The following is a 21,264-nucleotide window of genomic DNA, read 5'->3' on the forward strand; positions in this document are numbered from 1 at the left end:
AACAATATGACTGAATAACAAATAATAAAACAAAACAAGCAATTGCATTTATGATTTAAATATGCACATATATGTACCTATGTATGCCAACAAGATTCTGCAGGTCTCTGAAGCATTTACAAATTATTTAATAACATTTACAAACAATCTATTGTGATAACAATGCTGTTATTGAACAATATATTACAAACGAACAAACTAATTAAATATACTTAATTAATATAACATTGGACGAACTTAACACAAAGTGGATGACATTTGGAACAGATGGTACATGGAACGAACAATGCATTACTACAATACTAATAATATTATTATTAACTACATCAAGTTATAAACGTGTTACACGAACGAACAATTGTACAATGCAGTTATAATGATTAAACTATCTATACATACTATAAGCAAACATCTTACAAGTCTACTAGACCTAGTAAGAGTTTGAAGGGGAGTGTTAAGATGAGACTACACGAGAGTATGTCTCAGATGATATAAACTACATTACAAGCAATGACAAACGATGATGGAATACCTTCCATCATACATTCTACATCTGAGACATACCTACATAGTATATATAGACTAACTAATCAACGGACAATGAAGCAAGCTGCGAGAGAGCGAGCTGAGTCCACTATCCCCCCTCTTTGTGTGATCTCTCTAAGCCTCTCACATAACCTCTTTCCCCCTTTCTTAACACATACATACAGCATTCTGTTTCAGTTTTTCTTTGCTGTGCTACTGTAACTACTAAAACTTCCTTCATTAACATCATATTTTCGTCGAATTCAAGTTGCTTTAAAATATGGACAACTGCTAACTGGAGCTTTGGGTAGTAAGAGTATACTTATTTTCAAAGTAATTTGCTATTATTAAAGTAATTGTAAGACCTAGAAAAGAAAACTATTATATTATCAAGTACTAAGTATTATACTATTTTATACTTGGTACAAGTGTACCAATCATTTATATTCCTTCCGTGTACTGCGTTTGGAAATTTCCTCATACCTTGCCACTGCCTTTCTTTGAATGTCTCTGAATTTACTCAAAATTTGTTTCTCTTGTTCACCGATTGTGGGTTGATCTTCTGAAAGTGTTGCAACAGCTTGAATTGTGGTTAACTTGTCCGTCCAGTAAGCTATACCCTTCTCGGCCTGCTTTTTACACTCTGTGCGTTCAGCTATCAACTTCTGAGCCTTCTTCATATCTTTCCCCCAATCATCAGCTATTGTGTAGCCAGAGTTTGCTATGGCTTCTAAGCGAGTAAAAGACACCTCAACTCTGCCTACTACTTGTATAGATACGGAGGCATCTGCACCGTCAATTTCATCTATTCTTTGGTTTAAATCAGCAATACAATCGTTAACCTTTTTCATGATGTCCCTCAATGCATCAACAGGCTTCTTTTTATTCTCCCACTCAACTATTTCGGATTCAGCTGCCTGCATCTGGGATTGCCAATCTGTGATCAGGGTGTTGCCCATCTTTTCTGTCTTTCTTATCTGCTCCGGCCGAGGAAAACTTTCTGTCTGACTTCTTACCTTGTCCTTTCTTGAATTACTCGGACTCCCTCATTTTCTAATTGCTTGTATAGGCTGACCCTGTTGCATGCCTCTGATTGTCAGTACTTCTGCCGGTCGAGTGAGCACAGTATGAGATATCATAACTACGTACATTTCCCAGGACAGTTGTCTGAGTGCTTTTCTTTCTATCTGAGCCTAAATCACTCTGATATGCCCGATCCATTTCTTGGATAGGACGTTTTTGTCTGCTTTAAGTCAAGAGTAAGAATTTGTTTCTTGGCACAATCTAGTTGGATGGCAATTCAGCCGCAATATAATTCTGCCCCTACACGTTCTAGATTGCATATGTGCACATGCAAAGGTAGGGGATGATGCTTACCTAATTCTTACAACCGAGTCGGCCCTCGGGGCGATATGCAATATAAAAAGCACAATATGCAGGATAGAGTCTGAAACGAAGGGAAATGCCTACCCGTTTTCTATCTTTCCTCTCTGACAATTTGGACCGAGATTTCTTTCGTAAATTCTGTAACCTTGGTCAGCTCTTCTGTCGGATGAGCCCGGTCCCACATGACACAGCTGAATGCGTACTAGATGTAGGGCTCGGTACTGTACCGTATACGGATACGGGCCGTATAATACGACCCTTATACGGATACGGCTCGTATAATACGGTGCCGTATTTCTGAACCCGAAAACCTATACGAATACGGTACGGCCGTATATGGAACGTATACGCCATATACGGATACGGCGTAGTTGCTACATTTACCAAGGTGTAGCATGAAATGTAAGGGGCTACATCATTGTGATATTACCTCTTTAGTATAGTAATATTGAATTCTACCTATATTATGCCTTAATCTACATGAAATGTATAAAATTTGACTTATTGACATTTTGTTATGTAATTTAGTCTGTGATATTTGTCATAAAGTCGAGTCATGTGATGTACCTATATATCGGAATATATATCAGATTGCACATACTTTTACAATAATAGTGCTGAATTTATTAGTAAATGCTAGTATAAGTGTCTGAACATTGAATACTACTTATTAGAGCTTCAGTATTATGTTTAGAGCAAGAGTTTCTTTCATTTAGTAGCTGTATATCGTATACAGGCGTATACGGTCTGTATTATACAGACTATATACGGTTACGGCCCGTAAAATACGTGCCGTATTTTTGAGTCAAATTTTTTATACGGATACAGTACGGCACTGTATATGAAAAGGCCGTATCCGTATAATACGGTACGGGACCGAGCCCTAACTAGACGTAGTTGTTCTTTTACTGTTCTATTATTATTTCAGGAATGAAGATCAAATCATATTTCTGTAACTAGCAATAAACATCTCGCTACTAAACATCTCGCACTAACAACAGTCTCTCACCAGCTACATTTTGTATAACAGCTCTTTATTGTGTGATCGAATTGTACTCCTCCCTTGCCTCCTTTTGGATCTCACTAATTATCCGCTGCATCCGTTCTCCACTAACCTCAGTATTACTAATAGCCTGCGATTTATCGTTCCAATACACTAATTTACTCTCAGCCTCCTTTCTACACTCCTTCCATTTAGCAATTGATTTATTGGCCAAGTGTACTTTTTTGCCCCATGCTTTAATCTGTTCATTCTTTAAAACATCCACTGTGTCTAGTAAGTTAATAACAGAACTCTGAACTCCCTTGACTACTGCCTTAGTAACAATGGGTTTCACTTCATCCTCTAATTCAGATATAATGTTTGTTCTAATGCTGATGAGATTGACCTTCACTTCTTCAGTCACCTCTTCAGTATCATGGCTGCCTTCCCACCGAGCAATACTACTGTTGGCTGCATCTTTCTTCTCTGCCCAATATCTAATCAGTTCTTTGATCATTTTCTGTGTATGTTCTATCTCCTTAGCAGGACTATGACTCTCTGATTTTTCTCTCAAGTCTTTCTTCATATCTTGCTTTCTAGTTGCCTGGTTTAGTTCAGAGAGTACTGTCTGTCAGTAATCCTAGGCATAAATACAGTATAGACTGTATTGTCTACATACATTAGTATTAGTGTAAGGCCCTGGAGTACAATATTCTATTCTTTGAGAGGTTGTCCTTCTGCCTGACTGTTGGGACCCCAGATCCCTGTGTTGACTTGAATTCATTGCTTTGAAGCTTGAACAGAGTCCTTATTGTCCACCTTAGTCTGAGGTCTTAGACTTGATTTATAACAATTTCAAGTTGTTCTAGAAAAATAGCAGTACAGTTTTAATACTATCCTGAACTTTACATATCCTGCATCCCGATCGTATTTTGCACATGCAAAGTAGCTTATGGTGATTACATAAGCTATACATTGAGAACGTACGGAAAACAAAGTGAAACCAAACATATAAGTATAATACTATAAATAGTCTTGTCTTGTTTTATTAGGATCATTATAAATGTAAAGATTACTGAGATTCAGTATTCAGCAATGGACGTGACATTATTATATATCTAGCACAACCATCAGCTCTTATTACTGTAAATAGTTATACCAATCAATTATCACTCCTTTCCTGAACTTCAACCCTTTATTAACCTGTACTCCTCTTCTGTCTTTCTCTGAATTTCTCTGAGCCTAAGTTGTAATGAAATATGTTCATGCCTATTTCCAGCTGGAGCAAGAGTCGGTATATCATGTAGTGCAGCTGTCCAATAAGCTGAGCTGTTTTCAGCATCCTTTATATTTGCTTCCCACACAGTGATTGATTTATTAGCTCTGTCTACCTTGTGGCTCCATTTATCCACTTCAATGACCAGAGCGCCTACTACGTTTCGTAAACAACTAACACGCTTTTGGACTTTTTCTATTACCTCATCAGGAGCAAATGGTTCCACTTCCCTCTCTAGGTCAACTACAAATGTTTTAATTTCATCCAATTTTTTCTTCACAGCATCTGCTGCATCACTAACATTGACTTTCCATTGGGTAATAGAAGACTTAGCTGTTTTTTGCTGCTCTGTCCAATACTTAATTAGTTCTTTGATCTTGTATTCTGTCTCATCTACAATATGACCGTAGTCTTCTGTTGTGTATTTAATATCTTTACTTCCTTCTGGTGTTTTGGTCGCCTGTCTCTGTTAAAGGCCTCTGTTTGTCAGGGCTCTTACTGAACATATGATGCGATATTGGTTGGTCTACATACGCTCTCAGCTACTGGAACAGAATATGTTGTGTGCCCGTTGACTATTAATTTATGGGTTTGTTGAGGCTCGCGGCGGCGCATCGTTTTGAACAATCCTCGAAATCCTCCTCAAGATGAGGACTTATTTCTTCTGAAAAATGCTGCCGGGTTGGATGATGGTGCAGGTTCGACATAACCGAGCTTTACGTGTTCTAGAATACTGCTTGCTTTGCACTTGCAAAGTAACGAATGACGTTACATCGCTTACGTGTTCCACACACCAGCCTGAGGGCCAGACGCAAAATGGACTTAAGAAAAAAGCAGGCCCAAACGAGGTTGATCTCAAGGATAAAACGTTCTCACTTGTTTGCTATCCTTGGTCCTCCCTCTCAGATAATTTGTGAATCACCCTTTACCTAGCCACTATTAGATTGACCGGTCAATTATTCTAGTCTGATCCTAGAGCACCCTCTGTTTACTGCCCATAAAGGGCTTCGCATTTATAGCTACAACTAATTGCCGTAAAGGTATTTGCATAATTGCACCCTGGCATAGAAAGAGCACTTTCCAATCCGTAGAGGGTCGGTTCCTGCAAATACCATCGTTGTTGCCGCCCTACAACCAATAGGACAAGAAGGCCTAGATAAAGTAGCACTTGATGATACATCCGCAACATCAAGAACAAGACCCGGTATTTGCGGGTAGGCCATGTCGCTAGTACTGATGCGTTACAAGTGGCATCTACATATGGGAAGGGTATTACACAATGAGGCGTGAAGACCTTACATCAACATCGAATCAGCTTGGGGCCAATCCTTAGCTGTACTGGTTGTAAAATATAAATGCATAAAGCTAACTGGAAGGATGTAATCTCGGATCTGTATTGATTGCTTTTGTCTTTGTTCGTGTCGTCGAATTCCCATGTCCACTCCAGAAGTAACGTTTTAGCCTCTATGGATTAGATTGTCTATAATACATCAACTGCGAAGGTATGGTACAGTAAATTTACTACAATGAGCGTAGATTGAAATCCGCGTAATAAACGCATCCCTATGACTTACGTCTATTATAACACCTCCGAAAGCTGCTTAACATGTACGCTGCGTCGTTTTACAATGTCGACGTGGACAACACTGGCGCGCAATTCTGCTTCTGCCTGTGAATTTCTTTAGCAATGAAATCTGCCATGAAAAACGCTGTTTATCCACGTACCTGCAGAAGCTTATCAGGCTGCCACATGCGAGTTGGTAGGCTCTCTAACGAAATGTAGACAGCGGAAATCGATTGGCAAGCTAACAGCTCTGACTCGCTAGTTTTCAATACGGCCAAAGCGATCCTAAACAACACATCAAGTCCGTCAACGAAGAACAGGTCCCAAACCCTAAACAGAGTCTAATACGCAACAATATTATAAATATGGCACATGAATAAGGATGTAATACTCACCTCGATTGGCAGACAGTCCGTAAACAACGATAAAAACCAAGAAAAACATATAGCGGGAAGATCGACCCCTAGCCCCGTCAGATGTTCATGGACGGCAGGCATAAGGTCTTGGACATACTCCATCAGGACCAAAGGGCATGCACGAGAAACTAACAAGGAAGGCGAGAAGAAGTCGTTCGGAAGAAGCCGTTCAATGATGGCAGATAGGACCCAGAAAGCCTCTTCTTCGTTTCCAAAGACCAAAAGCAGAGTAGAGGTGATGAGATTCATCCCCTGGCAATAGCCCACCGATGGATTGCGTCTGTGAATTGAAAGTAAATATGTGTCAATGGAAATTATACAGCTGCCCACGTACCTACTATATGCAAGAAGAACTCTTCGAAGTTTATCGATTCCTGGCCCGTCACCACCAAAGAATATATTCAATGGCATTGTCCGACCAACATCCTTCTCGATCTCAGCGTCAACACTATCTGTGCTTTCGCGACTATGAAGCAAATCTCTGAAAAGGCCTGGTTCCATCATCTCTGAGGCACCACTACACTCCAGCCAGATCTTGGCCCGATAGACTAGAGGGACACCTCCCCGTATTAGTCGCTCAAGTTCGCGTCGTTCTTCACGACTCAGTGAATAACCCATCCCACTGAACCCAATCAGACCGTCATTGTGATCAAGTTCTTCGGCATTATCCGGTGTCGAAAGACCTAACATTACGGCAGCACCTCCTGACAAATTGGCGTTTGGCGTTCCGGACTGTTGAGATTTGGCCTTCGCTTTGCTGCGCTGTTTAATGAAAACATCCCACAGCTTTTTACGCGTTTCCTGCTGTTCATCATGAATCTCTCTAAGGCGATGCAACATGCCACGGATGCGTTTCTCGCATACATGTCGCGGCGTGTCTAGTTCAACAGTCAAGATCGAGGCCGGTGATGTTACTGGATGCACGGTAATGGTCCCTGACCTCCTTCTAGTAGATACAGTAGAAGGACGCCGATGAAGAGATGGAGATTTGGTACTTCGCGAACCCTGTGAATGGCCAGAATGTATGGACTCTTCGTCGACGGATTGCGCTCTGCCGTCATGTGCATCATCACTCTCACAATCACACTCGCAATTGCCTTTGACAACTTCCAAGGTAGCTTTTTCCAGAGCTTCGTCCGACCATTCCTCTTCCTCTCGTCTATCCGCAATCTTGATACCCGTTAAACATGCAGGAGCAGAATTCTGGCATTCCTCGGCTCTTCGGAGTAAGAGAGCATCATATTGTGTAACGTCATAAATGAACCCATATCGATCGGTAAGAGGCTCACTGAACGAGACCTCATCTTTCCGTGAATAGCGTGACGCAGCGGTCGATATCTGCATTGCCGAACGGAAATCTTTCGAAGTCAAGGAGACATATCGCTTAGATAGGTACTGAGTTGGGGGCTTAGCGGTATCCGGGATAATCGAATCCAGTGGTACGGAACGTGGCTTCGCATTGCCTTGTTGCGAGGACGATTGGACCTCTCCTCCATTGCCTTGCGCCACAGACCCACTATTATTTAATGATACTATACCAGCACTCTTCTGAACAGCGCCAACAGCATTCGAAATCTTCCGTTGTTGTTCTGCGATGAACGGGCCAAACAACGGCCCACCGAACAGTGCAGTTGACGCCTGAGGTCTCCGAGTCTTGCTGACAACGGTCTGTCCAGACAGAGCCTTACTAAGAGTGGCCCGGACATCCGCGTGCTCGACGGGGTCAATCAGTCCCTTGGCAAGTGAACCCTCCGGAGATCCAGGTGGTTCCGTCTTTTGTAATTTCTTCTCCTTGAGCCGCCCTCTAAAAACGATACCCTCCTCTCGAGCGTTGGATACAAGCGTCATTGCTAGTTGTGCGACTAGGTCGCTAGTTTCGTGACCCCGAGCAACAAGGATACTGGACGGATCTTTGCTCATCACTCGCGTAGCATTTACTATCGCTTGCAAGCTAGCGCCTTGTTGAGGAAGAGGCTCAGATGAGAAAGACAAGGCAGAAGAACTGTTGCTCTCGACATCCAATAGATCTGGTGCCTTAGTGAGCTGCGGTGGAAGAGGAGCTGCCGGTGGAATTTCGTGTGTCGGCGAGGAGAGAGAAGTTTGGGGACTCTCCTTATGAATTATTTCTTGGGCGGCTGACTCATCTGAGATAGACTGGTTTTCCGCAGTAGAACTCTTCGGAGAAGGAGCTACTGTCGGATTCATTATAGAGAAGCCTAGTGATCCAAATACGCTCTTGCTATTTTTACGTCTAGGTTTATCTGTCCGTATGGTCTCGCCTCTGTCGGATACGACGTATGACCTCCGCGTGTCCTCATCGTCTGGGGAGGAAACCAACAGTGCAGGACGCCCCCTCTTTGACTTGTCCTTGGACCACCAAGTTCCCATCCACTTGCTAATGCCTGGACGATCAGAGGGACCGGGACCAAGGTCAGAAGCGCTAGAAAAATTATTTGTCTGATTATTTATAACAAGGGTATCAGAGCCAGCATCACTTTTGATAACTGATTGAAGGCCCGACGCTTCAGAGTGGACCCTTGAAATTGGAGTGCCGATATCTGTATCGTCTTCACCACCTAGCGAAGCGATCCCCGTATCTATCCTGGCGTGCTCACCACTAACTTTTGGATTCATATCCACGTCTTCCATGAGCGCCTCATTCAAAGATTGAGAAAGCGACTGCAAGAAACGATTAGACTTGTAGATAATACCTCCGAAAATAACTTACTAAAACGCTGGGCCGTTTCACTAATGGTCTCGAGTCCTCAGGTTCTGAAAATGCCGAATTCAGGATACGATATCCAATATCTCTCTCGGAAAGAGGTAATTTCTCTACAGCCTGCTCTGCATGCATTCTGAGTGTTTTGTCCCGTTCTTCCATAAAGACACGGAGTTTATCAAGCTCGCTTCGTTCCACGGATAAATCTTCTAGAGCAGCAGAAAGAGTACGTAGAACGTTGTGATACGATTGGTAGGAAACGCCAGAAGATGAACTAGACGGCCCAAACCGCGAAACTGTGTCCTTGATTTGAATGTCCGACAACTCGTGCCATTTCGTGTTCAAAACCTGTGAAGTGGTAACAGGTCCAAAGTCCCCTTTCTCCTTAACAGGCAAAGTCTGTGATCGAACAGCCTCTTCCGCTTTTCTTACTCTGGAAGCGCCTCTTGCAGGTTCTATCTCCCTGGAAACGGGGCGATTATCCCACAGTGACGACAATGATCGCTCAGATGAGATACGGCCCACGTCTGACGTGTGACTGCCAGCGAGAGCGTTAGAAGAGCCCCGGGCCTTGACATCACGTTTCTTCGCTTCGTTTATGATCGGATTACCATGTTCCGCCTGAGCTTTCAGCGTAAAATAATTTGTAGCAGGCCGTGCATCTTCGTTGACGGCATTCTGTTTGGCCCGACCTCGACGAGCGATGGGCTGTATTGACGGAGAAAGAGGGTGCGTATCTGCAGTGCTCGGCAATGCAGGACTGTTGGGAGTTGAAGTCATCCCATGGATGAAGGATGGTTGTTGGTGCTCGCTGACCTTTGGGTGTAAGCACGGTAGCGCTGTAGCGGGCCTCGGTATTGAGCCTTGATGACGTCCGTCGATCAGCACGTGCCTGTGCTCAATACGATCTCGTGACTGTAAGAACTTGCATGTCGCGATCGCTCGCCGCTCGCGCCGCCGCCAGATCATGAAGCATACTACCGACTCTGGATTGTTGGCGCGTAATCATTGGCTTACCGAAGGTCTTTAGAGGTTTGATCAACATTTCCATCCAGGAAGCGCACTGAAACTATCATTGGAGTGATTGTTGGCGTCGTTTTCGTTGTCGTGAGTCGTGACGGCAATCCTCGGCATTATACCGATGAAGAGAAAAAGAAGGAAAGGAAGCATCACAAACCAAAAGAATGCAGATATGGGTATTATTGTCCCATATACTATGGGGGATGAGGTAACTAGCCATTGTAAACAATGTCGCTGAGGGTGCTTGCTCGTAGAAAAGGCGCCATGAACTCCATCGAGTCTCGGAAGTGGCTCCATTTAAATCTCGAAGCGCGCAGTTGACACCAATTGCGACTGCCATGCGTTTAATTCGCTGGGATAGCACAGGAAAGACTCGGTTTCTGACATTCTGCAAATATGGATGTTATCAATTGGTGATTTGACCTTGGGCAACCGTCAAGTCTCGCCACTGTCTAATGGTACTGAGGTAAAGAAGACTGGTGTGTCGGTGCTCCCGGACAGCTTTGGCGCTCATAACTTGGCTTGACGCTGCATTTATGACCATTGGTATTTGCGCAACCAGCAAGTACTGTTCTTACTATGGCTGCACCCAGGGCCTGGGAATTCGACTTCAATGCCATAAGTCCGTTGATCCAATATGCCCCGACACTCAGTAAGCAAGTTCTAAAGCTAAAATCCCGTCACTCACGTATTTATATGTACCTGTATTCTCTATAGGCGATGGGTCGAACACTTCCACTGGTTGGGGAACTTTTTATGACGCTACTTCTGAAACATCACATCGTATTACCAGTATGCCTTATACGAACCTGTCGTTGTTATTCTATGGTACATCGTGTCCTTCAGAGCCATTCATTATTTAGCTTGAATTTGTCTTTATCGTTTAGGGACTCAGATAGCGGTTTTTGGGAATACCAACGCTTCGTATGCTGTTTACTTCGACGGGTATGAAGAACCCCAGCTGTCCAGCCAGAAGGACGTATTATATCAATCGAACGAGGCCAACCTAGGCGGGCATTCCCTGAAACTCACTGTATTGTCTAACTATGAAATGCAATACTTCAAATTTCATAAATTTGTGGTGACTTCATCCGCTGTTAGCATGTGAGTGGTTAGGTCCGTGAAAGCATGAATTGCAACTGAATGTTTATCATCATGCATTAGATCAAAGCTTCCGAAGCTAGACAGTTTTGCAAGCGATGATGCTGAGATGATGGTGCCGCATGGAACATGGCATACGAAAACTTCCTCGAATAGTTTCCCGCTGAATTCACAGCCGCTCACCACAGTACGGTCGACGAATAGTCCCGGAGATAGCATGAATTTCTCGTTTAGAGGGCGAGCTATTGCTATATATGGCCCAGTTAACGCGACCAGTGGCTTGTTTTCTTTTGTGAGCGCTCAGTATGTGGTAGAATGGACGTGATAATAGTTGATGATTATTCCGCTTACAGCAGCACAGAGATGCAGTCAACATTGTCAATGCGGGCTCACCGATTCCGATCGATGAGACACTGATATACTATCAAGATGGTTTCAACGAGAGCATTCCGACCACCGTTAGCATCACAAATCTGGGAATAGGAGAGACGACATTTTCAATGTCAAGAGCTGAGATCTATTCACTCAATTCCAGCACCTCAAATAATAATAATCCCGGGCAAGGATCGTGAGTTAACTTGTCATTATCGCTGGCGCACACTCATCGGCTTACCGAAGATCTTAAGAGGTGTGACCAAAGTTTCCAGGAAGCATATTAAGACAATCATCATTGGAGTGATCGCTGACGTCGTTTTTGGTGTCGTAGCGGTAATCCTCGGCATCGTGCTGATGAAGAGACAAAGGAGACGAGAAGGCATTATGAACCGAAAGGATGCAGGCATAAACACCATTATCCCGTACACTGTTAGATATGAGGTAAATGGCTATGGTAGACAAGTTACAAAGCGTCAAACTGATCACTGCACGACGAAGGCGGGAATAGGTGATCCGTCTTGGCATACTACTGAGAAACCGTTACCAATATCGGGCGAAAATGGTGACTGGACAATTTACTAGCTCTACTGCCGCACAGTACTGATTATGCTCCACATATAGGCGGACCTCAGGGAGCTACATCTGTTGGGACACCCCAGGCTTTGATGCACCCTCCTGCACCAGCTGCAAATAGTTTCCGTCTAGGTAGCACTTCGTCAGAAAGGCCTGAGGAGACAGATAGATCTCCTCCACCTTATCCCATGACTGCATCACATAGGAGTTTCCGATCCACCAGTTAGACCGAGCTGTTCGTATCATTCGTACTACACCCACTACCTCATTTGGTCTGCAAGTGCAGAAGTTTCCTACTCCAATGTTGTTGATCCGATAATCTCGCACTTTTTTTTGAATAGCAAAACTTGCAATAGAGGTCAGCACTGTATTGATTGTTTTTCTATCTATCAATAGCAAACAGATTCCGCCTGTTGTTCGTCACTTCATCACAGGGATCCGAGGACACAGCTGGATCTCCTCCGCCCTATCCCGTATCTGCGTCGCAGAGGAGCTTCCGACCCACCAGTTAGACTGTGCTGTTCGTATCCTTCGTTCTACATCAGCCATGTGGTCTACAAGAGCGGGAGTTTCCTTGTGTGATGCTGCCGATCTGACATTTTCAAACATTTTCTTTTGAACAACAAAATTCGCAGTGGATTCCATTACTGTATCGACTATGCTGCATTGATTGAATAAACCGACTAGGCATGATAGGATGATGCATCTTCAATAAACATACTGCAGCTTTAGTGTAGTGAATAAGGCAGATAGACTTTCGGTTTTGCATATACTTCTCCAGATAGCAAGCCTTGAAATAGGTACTTCTGGTGTACCAATAATATTTCATTGATTGAATATAATGATTGTGCATGTTGGGGGAATGTGTTTTCGGAGATACACGATGTTTTTGGAGAAGTTCCCTCCTGACGAAATCTATGTGAATAAAGCAGATTAATTTCTGTCCGGAGCAGGACTAACCCAGTTACTTACTTTAATCAAATAATCCACTACCGTGCTTTCCTCCGTGCTTCTTCTGCCTGAGTATTTGCCATAGCTAATGACTCCTTTTGCTGTTCGCCGAGCACCCTCCGTTGATTGAAATATTCAATCTGAGAATTCCCAAGACTTGTCAGGTCAGGAAATGAAATGATTTGACTAGAATGTACCCAGCTCTTTGCACAAGCACCTTCATAGGCCTTAAGTTGCGTTGCGCAAGCCTTGCCTTCGTCTCCAGGCTTCACGATGCCAGCAGCACCAAGGCATGCAAAGTAAGCATCTCGGGCTTCCCAGCTGTAAACAAAAATTCACAAGTCCTTCGGAAACGTCGATCGTTCCCATTCTCAATAGTCTTATTAGGTAATATATTTGTGCTCACTGCCAGTCTTTCGGCTTTAGAGTACGAGTGGAAACTCCCTAGTTTCCCACAGTGAGGATTACCACAGAGGTTTCCCACGAGGTAAACCTCACTACCACAAGGGTTGCCGGAAATTGGCCTGTGGAAAACTCAAATGTATTAGTCATACATAATATTATGTCAGTAGATAAATTAAGAAAAAATGCCTCAACCTGACGAAAAGCAAGGAAAATAGATAGTTTGAGAGTGCATATACTCTATGTCTGTCATTTTATTAGGTTAACATCTCCTATTTTGCTTGACATTCTTTCAGATACTCCTTCATTTGAAGGAGTACACTCTGATAAATCTGGAGAGGTACAAGTGATAGATATGGACAATATTTCCAGTACCTCTTTGGACAATTTACAAATTTTGAACAATAATAAAGCCTGGTCAATGTAATTAGCTGCCTCTTTCTTTTTATTTCTCTTAGATATATCTATTTATTATGTATGTTTCAACACTGGTAGACTATAAAACACAATAAAATTGCTCTCAGCAGTATAACCAATGTCTGAAATTAATATTGTACCTAAATTTTCAGCTCAATAGAGGTAAACGACACAAAATTCTTTAAAATTTCCTTTTTGGAACATTATAATGATATTACTAATATGCTGACTAAGTGTTGTCCACGCGAGGTTTACCACGCCTCCAGAGCCCCAGCAAAATGACCTGTGGAAAACTAGTTTCCCACAGGCTCTCGGGAGTTTCCACTCGTACTCTATTCGGCTTGCCTCCGAACTTTCTCGATACCACAACGTCCAGCGTACAACTCAATATGGGCTGGTTCTCTTGGGTCCCTTGGTTCGGAGGCAATAAACCCTCAGAACCAAAGCCGCCAGCTCGTCAAGATCGCCAAAAGTGTTTTAGCACAGGTCCTCATTAACTCTCCTTCACCCTTAATACTGGTGTCTTTCTGTTATGCCAGGCACTGTCAAGACTGTCGGGAAGAAGCAGCCCTCTAAAGCTACGGCTAACACCATTGCAAAAACGGCAACAATAGCGTCTACAAAGAGGAAGAAATCTGTCGAGGATGAAGCCGATAATCGTAAAATGAAGAAGACGAAGGGAAAGGAGAAAGTGCAGGGGCAAGAAGAGGAGCAAGGGTCTACCATAAAATTACCCCTGTCTTCCCAGAAGCATGAGTCGAAGGGGGAGAAGAGTGGTGTGAAGGAGAAACGGAGGAAAGAGGAGAAACGAGCAGATGTATCGAAAACGGAGACTGCGAAAACGAAAACGCCTGTTGAAGCTAAGAGGAAGGCGACAAAGAAAATCTCAACGCCGTCTCTACAGACTTCAGGATCTGAGGATGATGATGCTGAAGAAGGGGTCGAAGATGAAGAATCTGAGGGCGAGAAAAGTGAAAATGATCAGGGGGAAGACGATGAAGGGAAGAGCGAATCTGAAGTGGAGGAGGAATGGCAACCTTTGCACGGCTTCTCTTCTGGGTCCGACTCATCTGACGAAGATGAAGACGACGTAGATAAAGCGCCTGTGGATGTTGCGAAGCTCCCAACTGTTGCGAAAGATGACGCAACTGTGAAGCGGAAACTTGAGAAAGCGAAGAAGCAGGCTGTGAGTGCATGCATTCCACTTTTTCAACTTTGCTCTAGCTCAACGTCTTCGGTTCTTTCCCCCTTCATCTTCTAGACGGCTGATAGGGGGGTTATATATCTGGGGCGTATACCACATGGATTCTACGAAGACCAGATGAAAGGGTACTTCTCGCAATTTGGCGACGTCACTCGTCTACGTCTATCGCGGAATAAAAAGGTATATACTTACTCTTAGACAAGTCAGTCAAAGCCAAAGCAATGTTATTCATTGACAACTCCGTTTTTGTGTTACAGACTGGCCGCTCAAGACACTATGCATTCATCGAGTTCTCTTCCGCAGCGGTCGCACAGATCGTTGCGGAGACGATGGACAACTATCTGCTCATGGGACATATTTTACGTTGTAAAGTCGTCCCGAAGGAGGAGGTACATCCTGCGCTTTGGATTGGGGCTAATAGGAAATACAGGAAGGTACCAATGGATAGGATTGAGAGGATGCAGCAAAATAAAGTGAGTCACACTTAGTAAATAACTTCGCAATATGTTCATTAATATGCTTACTGATGCTGCTGATTTTATTCTTAACTCGACGATAGGAGAGGTCGGACGAACAAAAGAAACATGTCGAGAAACGGTTGGTGAAACGTGAGAAACAAAAGAAAAGAAAGTTACAGGCATCAGGGATTGATTACGACTTTGGAGCGATTTCATATGTGAGTCGATTGTCACCAATACTGGGTGCGGTATTATTTACTTCTGCTTATTTTCTGGACACAGTCGAAAAAGGTTAAGCAGACTGCTTAACTGCCTTGGCTTATCTAGTTCCAGCGAGCATTCTTTTTGACCTGTGTACATCTTTCTGATCATAACACGCATATTATGATGGATTTCTACTGCAAAAGTAAAATATCTAAGTACATTGAATCTATACGAGTATAGCCTAGAACCCGATTCCCATTCCGTAAACGAGGAACTGCAAGAAACGCAAGCAAATAGAAGTAAAAAGGCAGAATACTCAAGATCTACTTTATCTACTGGACTACGGCAGGGGTAGGCTCGACATCAACCGTAGGAGCCTCGACAGTCTTCTCGGAGACAGGTACTTGCTCTGGCTGACTTGAGGGACTCCACCCAGTTTTCATATCCCACTCACTAATCCCCACTTTCGCACCTAACTTCCTCCACCGCTGGAACTGCTTCTTTCTCCGCTCCTCACACATCTCCACAAGAACAGGCCAATACTTCTCATGCACATACTCAAACTCCCGTTCTCCATCCCACCACTGCTTCATAACTTGGTCTCGCGTGAAATAACCGTCGTCGAATACACACGGGTTGAATTTGACTTTATTACGCGTTAAGGGGTCGACGAAGGGCATGATGAGCTTGAAGAAGGCGTTGACGAGAGTGGGGACGTTGATGATGAGTGCAAGGCCGAGACGAGCGGGGTAATGGGTTTGAACGATGTGTAGCGTTTGACGGGCAGTGCTGAAGGAGGGGTTCTTTGCTTTGTCGGCGAAATTGATGAGGAGGTCGAGAGATCTGGAATAAAACATTAATAATTTAGTTTTTGTTGCATTGTAAAATAGGCGTGTTGACGGTTAAAACGGACTCGACTCCTGGACCCATGAGATCAATACACCGTTCAAGCATCCAAACAACGTATTCAAGTTGTCTCGGGGACTCAGTCGTGTTTTGTCGACTAGGGATCATGTAGAATGCAGGCCTTCCTTTTGTGTCGTAACCGAACACAACTTCCTTGCCTGTTACCGCCTTTTTCAGGGTAAAAAGTGGTCATTTATAATTGATAAAATCCAGTTATTGAAAAAATGTCCCACTGACCTCTGGTTCAACGTGCTCTGCCGTAAGCTTTCCATTATAGAGGCCATATTCACGCCGCCATTTAAGAGTATCCTCGAGTCGTTGTTTAGCCGTAGTGACCACCCATTTTGAAGCCCCCAAGTACCTGAATAAGATATATATATATATATATTTTACTCGTTTCTTTTCAGTTTGTGGCGTCTGACATGGCTTACCTTAGAATACAGTCGTTTGACTGGTTTGTACGCATTAGTAATTATTATCACTACAAAGAATATCAATGTGCTTACTAGCCACATTTTTTCTTCGTCCATAAGTTCTCCTTTTTCCTCGCCAGGTATCCGGTAGTCATTCTTGTCAAAATGGGACAGAACCTCTATCCGTTTAGATTCCTGTTCTTCTGTGAGCTTCGGTTGCTTCAGCTCTTCATTGTCTGGGATGGTAGGGACCTCAAGAGGGGTGAACACTGACATGGTTGACCTGTTTGATACGCCTGAAGATGGTACGATATCACCAGCTATTAATCGCCTGGAAATTATAGTAAATCACGTGATGTATGATTAGATGTGTGGCGTGAGTAAAGCAGTGCCTATTCCGTCTCGGTATTGTGTCACCTTCCAGTATCGCCGACGCTGTGCGACTTATTCTGTTGTTCTCCCTTGTCTCCAACAGTCATCTCCGTCCCTTCTTGCTTCCGTCTGCCCAGTCTTTCTGCTGACGGCTGCCTGAACGAGGTATTTCACTCTCATAGTCGCTGAGGACTGCACAGATGCCGACTGCTGGACCTCTGTAAGCAATTACACCGCCTTCTTTATCGTCGTGCCGGAAGCTGACTTTGACCGACAGAACGAGGAAGATCAGGATCACTGGTGAGTATTGTTGGCCTAGCTCGAGTGGCGGCAGGTGTTGATCATCCCCTGGATAGTTGTCGCGGCAGATGGTCTCTCGAAGCGGGATGTCTTCAGGCTACCCGACCCTTTCGCAGTCATCACAGTTGATGCGGAGCAGACGCATACAACAAGTGTCATCAAGAAGACTCTGAACCCTTATTGGAACGAAAACTTCGATGTGTACGTGAAACTTAACTTTTGCTTGTATTTGTTTGGAGTTTTCTGACCTGAAGCATGTATTAGTGTTGTGAAGGATTCCTCCGTCATCGCTGTTCAGATCTTTGATCAGCGCAAGTTCAAGAGGCGGGACCAAGGGTTCTTAGGTGTGGTCAATATTCGTGTCAGCGATGTGCTCGACCTGGAGTTGGGGGGCCATGGTGAGTGTTCTATTCCGACTCTTCTATTGCACAGCTTTTTGACTGCGCACAGAGATGCTCACACTGGACTTGAAGAAGTCCAATGACAACCTTGTTGTCCACGGTAAACTGATAGTCTATCTCTCGACAAATGTATCACAACCGATAAGTAATCCGGGACCATCGGTTGTCTCCGGCATACAGACTGCGTTGTCGAATATGGGTTTGGAGGACACTGCGTCATCTTTATCTCCCGTTGCAGCTTCATCAGCCACTTCTGGGTCTGCGATTTCGCGAACGCCAAGTCGCCAGGGTGGTCCATCAGTCCCAGCACAGCCGGAACAACCAGCTGTCATGCAGATGCCTACGCCTCAAATCAATCGGTCGCCGACTGCGACTGCATCTGCGACGAATCCGGACGTCGAAACGCCGACATCTACATCCCGCCCCGTTAGTGGAACTGTCCCAACTAACGTTAGTACTACAGGGGCAACTACCACTACATCTTCCCCTTCAGCCCCAAATGTCGCCCAGACTCCAATGCCTGCTGGTGCTGCGACCAATGCTTCTGCTGCTGCGGCGCGCAGCTTTAATCCTCACGAAGATCCTCTTGGACCACTGCCTCCTGGGTGGGAGCGTCGCATTGACCCTCTTGGTAGGACTTACTACGTGGACCACAAGTAAGACCCGATTAGCGTTCCGTTATGAATGAACAAATGACTTATCACACTATATTTAGCACTCGAAGCACGACATGGCATCGCCCATCGGCTAACCAGGCTGTAAATAACTCTGCACAGCAAGGAGAAACAAATGCGGCGCGTGACCAACACAATCGTCGTCTTCTTGCGGATGACATGGTTGAGTCAGCAGCAACCGTAAACCGTTCCACATCCGCGGCTGCTGCGAGTCCGGCCCCGATTACTACTGCATCGCAGACGACGGCTGGAAGTGGTCCACTACCCGCTGGATGGGAGGAACGCTTCACTCCGGAGGGTCGGCCATATTATGTCGATCATACGTAAGTTTATTGCAAGGGATGTTTTATCGACGTTTGGCTTATTCTATCTCTCACAGGACTCGTACTACGACATGGGTGGACCCTCGCCGTCAGACAATTGTTCGGGTTATGGGACCCAACGGTGCGACTACGACAGCGCAACCTCAATCAATTTCACAACTTGGACCTCTTCCGTCTGGATGGGAAATGCGACTTACGTCGACTGCCAGAATCTACTTTGGTGAGTGTTGCAAGAAATTAGTCTGCGCGAAAGTGGGAATGATATTGACGTGACCTTCTGTAGTCGATCATAAGTACGTTTGATTTTAATCACGACTCTGGATATAAGATTGAATTATTTATAGTACAAAGACGACAACATGGGATGACCGTAAGTGTTTCGCAGCTTCGAATATCAATCTTTTGACTGAATTCCATCTTCCAGCACGCTTGCCATCCTCCTTGGACACAAACGTCCCTCAATACAAGCGTGATTTCCGTCGGAAACTCATCTACTTCCGCAGCCAACCAGCCATGCGTGCTCAACCAGGAAACTGTCAAATCAAGATTAGGCGAAACCACATCTTTGAAGATTCATATGCGGAAATCATGAGACAGACGCCTGCTGACCTGAAGAAGAGATTAATGATCAAATTCGATGGTGAAGACGGTCTCGATTACGGAGGTGTCTCAAGGTTAGTCTTCCGTTCCATAAATATTCTACTTTATAGTTAATAAACTGTCTACAGAGAATTCTTCTTCCTCTTATCCCATGAGATGTTCAACGTAAGTTGTAGTTCTTTTATTGTTGCGTCGATATCTGACGGTGCATGAACAGCCCTTCTACTGCTTGTTCGAGTATTCTGCACACGATAATTACACTCTTCAAATTAATCCGGCATCGGGTGTCAACCCGGAGCATTTGAACTACTTCAAGTTCATTGGACGTTGTCTCGGGTTGGCAATCTTCCACCGTCGCTTCCTCGACGCATACTTCATTGTCAGCTTCTACAAGATGATCTTGAAGAAGAAAGTAACGTTGGCAGATTTGGAGAGTGTGGATGCGGAGTTGTTCAGAGGTTTGACATGGATGCTGTGAGTTTCCAAGCAATCACGACTTTTACATTTGACTCAACTTGACGCGTTTAACAGTGAGAACGAGATCGAAGGCGTTATCGACGAAACATTCACCACAGCCGAGGAACGCTTCGGCGAGATGGTGACTATCGAACTTAAACCCGGAGGAGCAGACGTTGCAGTCACCGATGAGAACAAGAAAGAATATGTCGACTTGGTTGTCGAGTATCGTATCTTCAAGCGTGTCCAAGAGCAATTCGAAGCTTTCATATCCGGTTTCAACGAACTTATCCCTCAGGAACTCATAAACGTCTTCGACGAGCGCGAGCTCGAGTTGCTCATTGGTGGTATGTCAGAGATCGATGTGTAAGTTGACCCCATACTCTTTCCACATACACCATATACTAATATGTTTGCGCAGTGATGACTGGGCCAAGTACACGGACTACCGTGGTTACGAGATGAATGACGAAGTTATACAATGGTTCTGGAAGTGCATACGTAGTTGGCCAGCGGAACGCAAGTCCCGCTTGCTACAATTTACCACTGGGACGTCACGTATACCTGTCAATGGCTTCAAAGACCTTCAGGGTTCCGATGGACCCCGTCGGTTTACTATTGAAAAATCTGGCGATCCATCTCAGCTTCCTAAGAGTCATGTATGTATACTTCTTATTTAAGTTTCACGATGGTTAACCAAAGCTTCTTTGTAATATAGACTTGCTTCAATCGCCTTGACCTTCCTCCATACAAAGATTACGAGAGTTTAGAGCAGAAACTCACACTGGCAGTAGAGTACGTCGCTTCTCCATTCTTCGTTTTATTTTGTCACCCTAACTTCGATTTACAGGGAAACTGTCGGTTTCGGACAAGAATAAAGAATCCTGGATGGACTTCCCGTGGAACCCCTTTTTCTCTCCCAGTATCGTCCGTCGAAACCCCTATTATCGTTTGTTTGTTATCTTCCAGCAATTTTAATTTTTTCCAAGCGATTTAGCGATTGTCTTCATCTTCATTCGAGTTGGTGCTAGCTACCATATGTACGGAGGGTAGGCTTTTAGGCTTTAGTTTTTTAATGTACGTTATTCTGTTTTTGTGTTCGATGTAAACGGATGTTTGTTGAAATGAAAGAACTTGTTTGACGTGTGCCTGATGTGAGACTGAGATTAAGGGGTAATCAGCCAGAATAACAGTTGCGGTGCAAAGGAAAGATAAGATCTATGATCGCAGCGCGGAGATTTCCAAA

General features: G+C 44.2%; 8 protein-coding genes across 8 annotated transcripts; 3 read left to right on the forward strand and 5 right to left on the reverse strand.

Moving 5' to 3' along the window:
- Positions 1–962: 962 nt before the first annotated feature.
- FOMMEDRAFT_151817 (uncharacterized protein) lies at positions 963–1,484 on the reverse strand (the record flags this gene model as incomplete). The annotated part of the gene is made up of 1 exon (XM_007262747.1): positions 963–1,484. One exon carries the CDS (start codon positions 1,482–1,484, stop codon positions 963–965), a length of 522 nt encoding a protein of 173 aa, XP_007262809.1.
- A 518-nt stretch (positions 1,485–2,002) lies between these two features.
- Positions 2,003–2,265, reverse strand: FOMMEDRAFT_151818 (uncharacterized protein; the record flags this gene model as incomplete). Its single annotated transcript, XM_007262748.1, has 2 exons — positions 2,003–2,067; positions 2,115–2,265. The coding sequence occupies 2 exons, from the start codon at positions 2,263–2,265 to the stop codon at positions 2,003–2,005; spliced, it is 216 nt and encodes a 71-aa protein (XP_007262810.1).
- A 3,364-nt stretch (positions 2,266–5,629) lies between these two features.
- On the reverse strand, positions 5,630–9,658 carry FOMMEDRAFT_102375 (TBC-domain-containing protein). Its single transcript, XM_007262749.1, has 6 exons — positions 8,878–9,658; positions 8,768–8,828; positions 6,484–8,707; positions 6,129–6,429; positions 5,895–6,074; positions 5,630–5,838 (listed from the first exon to the last, which is right to left on the reverse strand). The coding sequence occupies exons 1-6, from the start codon at positions 9,646–9,648 to the stop codon at positions 5,749–5,751; spliced, it is 3,627 nt and encodes a 1,208-aa protein (XP_007262811.1). The 5' UTR covers positions 9,649–9,658; the 3' UTR covers positions 5,630–5,748.
- An 809-nt stretch (positions 9,659–10,467) lies between these two features.
- Positions 10,468–12,556, forward strand: FOMMEDRAFT_25800 (uncharacterized protein; the record flags this gene model as incomplete). Its single annotated transcript, XM_007262750.1, has 9 exons — positions 10,468–10,540; positions 10,606–10,680; positions 10,776–10,992; positions 11,053–11,281; positions 11,343–11,557; positions 11,637–11,872; positions 11,986–12,069; positions 12,279–12,295; positions 12,341–12,556. The coding sequence occupies 9 exons, from the start codon at positions 10,468–10,470 to the stop codon at positions 12,554–12,556; spliced, it is 1,362 nt and encodes a 453-aa protein (XP_007262812.1).
- Positions 12,557–12,578: 22 nt separating this feature from the next.
- On the reverse strand, positions 12,579–13,208 carry FOMMEDRAFT_17068 (uncharacterized protein; the record flags this gene model as incomplete). Its single annotated transcript, XM_007262751.1, has 3 exons — positions 12,579–12,852; positions 12,910–13,028; positions 13,086–13,208. Coding segments are annotated over 2 exons (225 nt in total), but the record flags the coding sequence as incomplete, so codon positions are not given.
- A 1,031-nt stretch (positions 13,209–14,239) lies between these two features.
- On the forward strand, positions 14,240–15,678 carry FOMMEDRAFT_144548 (uncharacterized protein; the record flags this gene model as incomplete). Its single annotated transcript, XM_007262752.1, has 5 exons — positions 14,240–14,893; positions 14,969–15,091; positions 15,169–15,384; positions 15,471–15,587; positions 15,652–15,678. 5 exons carry the CDS (start codon positions 14,240–14,242, stop codon positions 15,676–15,678), a joined length of 1,137 nt encoding a protein of 378 aa, XP_007262814.1.
- Positions 15,679–15,905: 227 nt separating this feature from the next.
- On the reverse strand, positions 15,906–17,168 carry FOMMEDRAFT_25802 (CRAL/TRIO domain-containing protein; the record flags this gene model as incomplete). The annotated part of the gene is made up of 5 exons (XM_007262753.1): positions 15,906–16,416; positions 16,487–16,647; positions 16,717–16,840; positions 16,911–16,930; positions 16,986–17,168. 5 exons carry the CDS (start codon positions 17,166–17,168, stop codon positions 15,906–15,908), a joined length of 999 nt encoding a protein of 332 aa, XP_007262815.1.
- A 210-nt stretch (positions 17,169–17,378) lies between these two features.
- FOMMEDRAFT_117411 (HECT-domain-containing protein) lies at positions 17,379–21,164 on the forward strand. The gene is made up of 16 exons (XM_007262754.1): positions 17,379–17,484; positions 17,542–17,564; positions 17,621–17,765; positions 17,829–17,962; positions 18,015–18,621; positions 18,681–18,962; positions 19,019–19,182; positions 19,246–19,255; positions 19,307–19,332; positions 19,387–19,636; positions 19,691–19,727; positions 19,780–20,036; positions 20,094–20,384; positions 20,440–20,677; positions 20,737–20,813; positions 20,869–21,164. The coding sequence occupies exons 1-16, from the start codon at positions 17,465–17,467 to the stop codon at positions 20,894–20,896; spliced, it is 2,589 nt and encodes an 862-aa protein (XP_007262816.1). The 5' UTR covers positions 17,379–17,464; the 3' UTR covers positions 20,897–21,164.
- Positions 21,165–21,264: the final 100 nt, after the last annotated feature.

Source organism: Fomitiporia mediterranea, assembly GCF_000271605.1.
Source record: "Fomitiporia mediterranea MF3/22 unplaced genomic scaffold FOMMEscaffold_2, whole genome shotgun sequence".
Taxonomy (NCBI): Eukaryota; Fungi; Basidiomycota; class Agaricomycetes; order Hymenochaetales; family Hymenochaetaceae; genus Fomitiporia; species Fomitiporia mediterranea.

Bases quoted from the DNA above. Each gene is read 5' to 3' on its own strand.
- FOMMEDRAFT_102375 (XM_007262749.1), bottom strand. From the start codon at position 9,648: ATGACTTCAACTCCCAACAGTCCTGCATTGCCGAGCACTGCAGATACG. The intron at 8,829-8,877 runs GTAAGTTATTTT...CGTTTCTTGCAG, and splicing joins TGAAACGGCCCAGCGTTTTA to TCGCTTTCTCAATCTTTGAA. The intron at 8,708-8,767 runs GTGGTGAGCACG...AAGACGATACAG, and splicing joins GGATATGAATCCAAAAGTTA to ATATCGGCACTCCAATTTCA.
- FOMMEDRAFT_117411 (XM_007262754.1), top strand. From the start codon at position 17,465: ATGCCGACTGCTGGACCTCT. The intron at 19,333-19,386 runs GTAAGTGTTTCG...TCCATCTTCCAG, and splicing joins GACGACAACATGGGATGACC to CACGCTTGCCATCCTCCTTG. The intron at 20,037-20,093 runs GTGAGTTTCCAA...CGCGTTTAACAG, and splicing joins AGAGGTTTGACATGGATGCT to TGAGAACGAGATCGAAGGCG.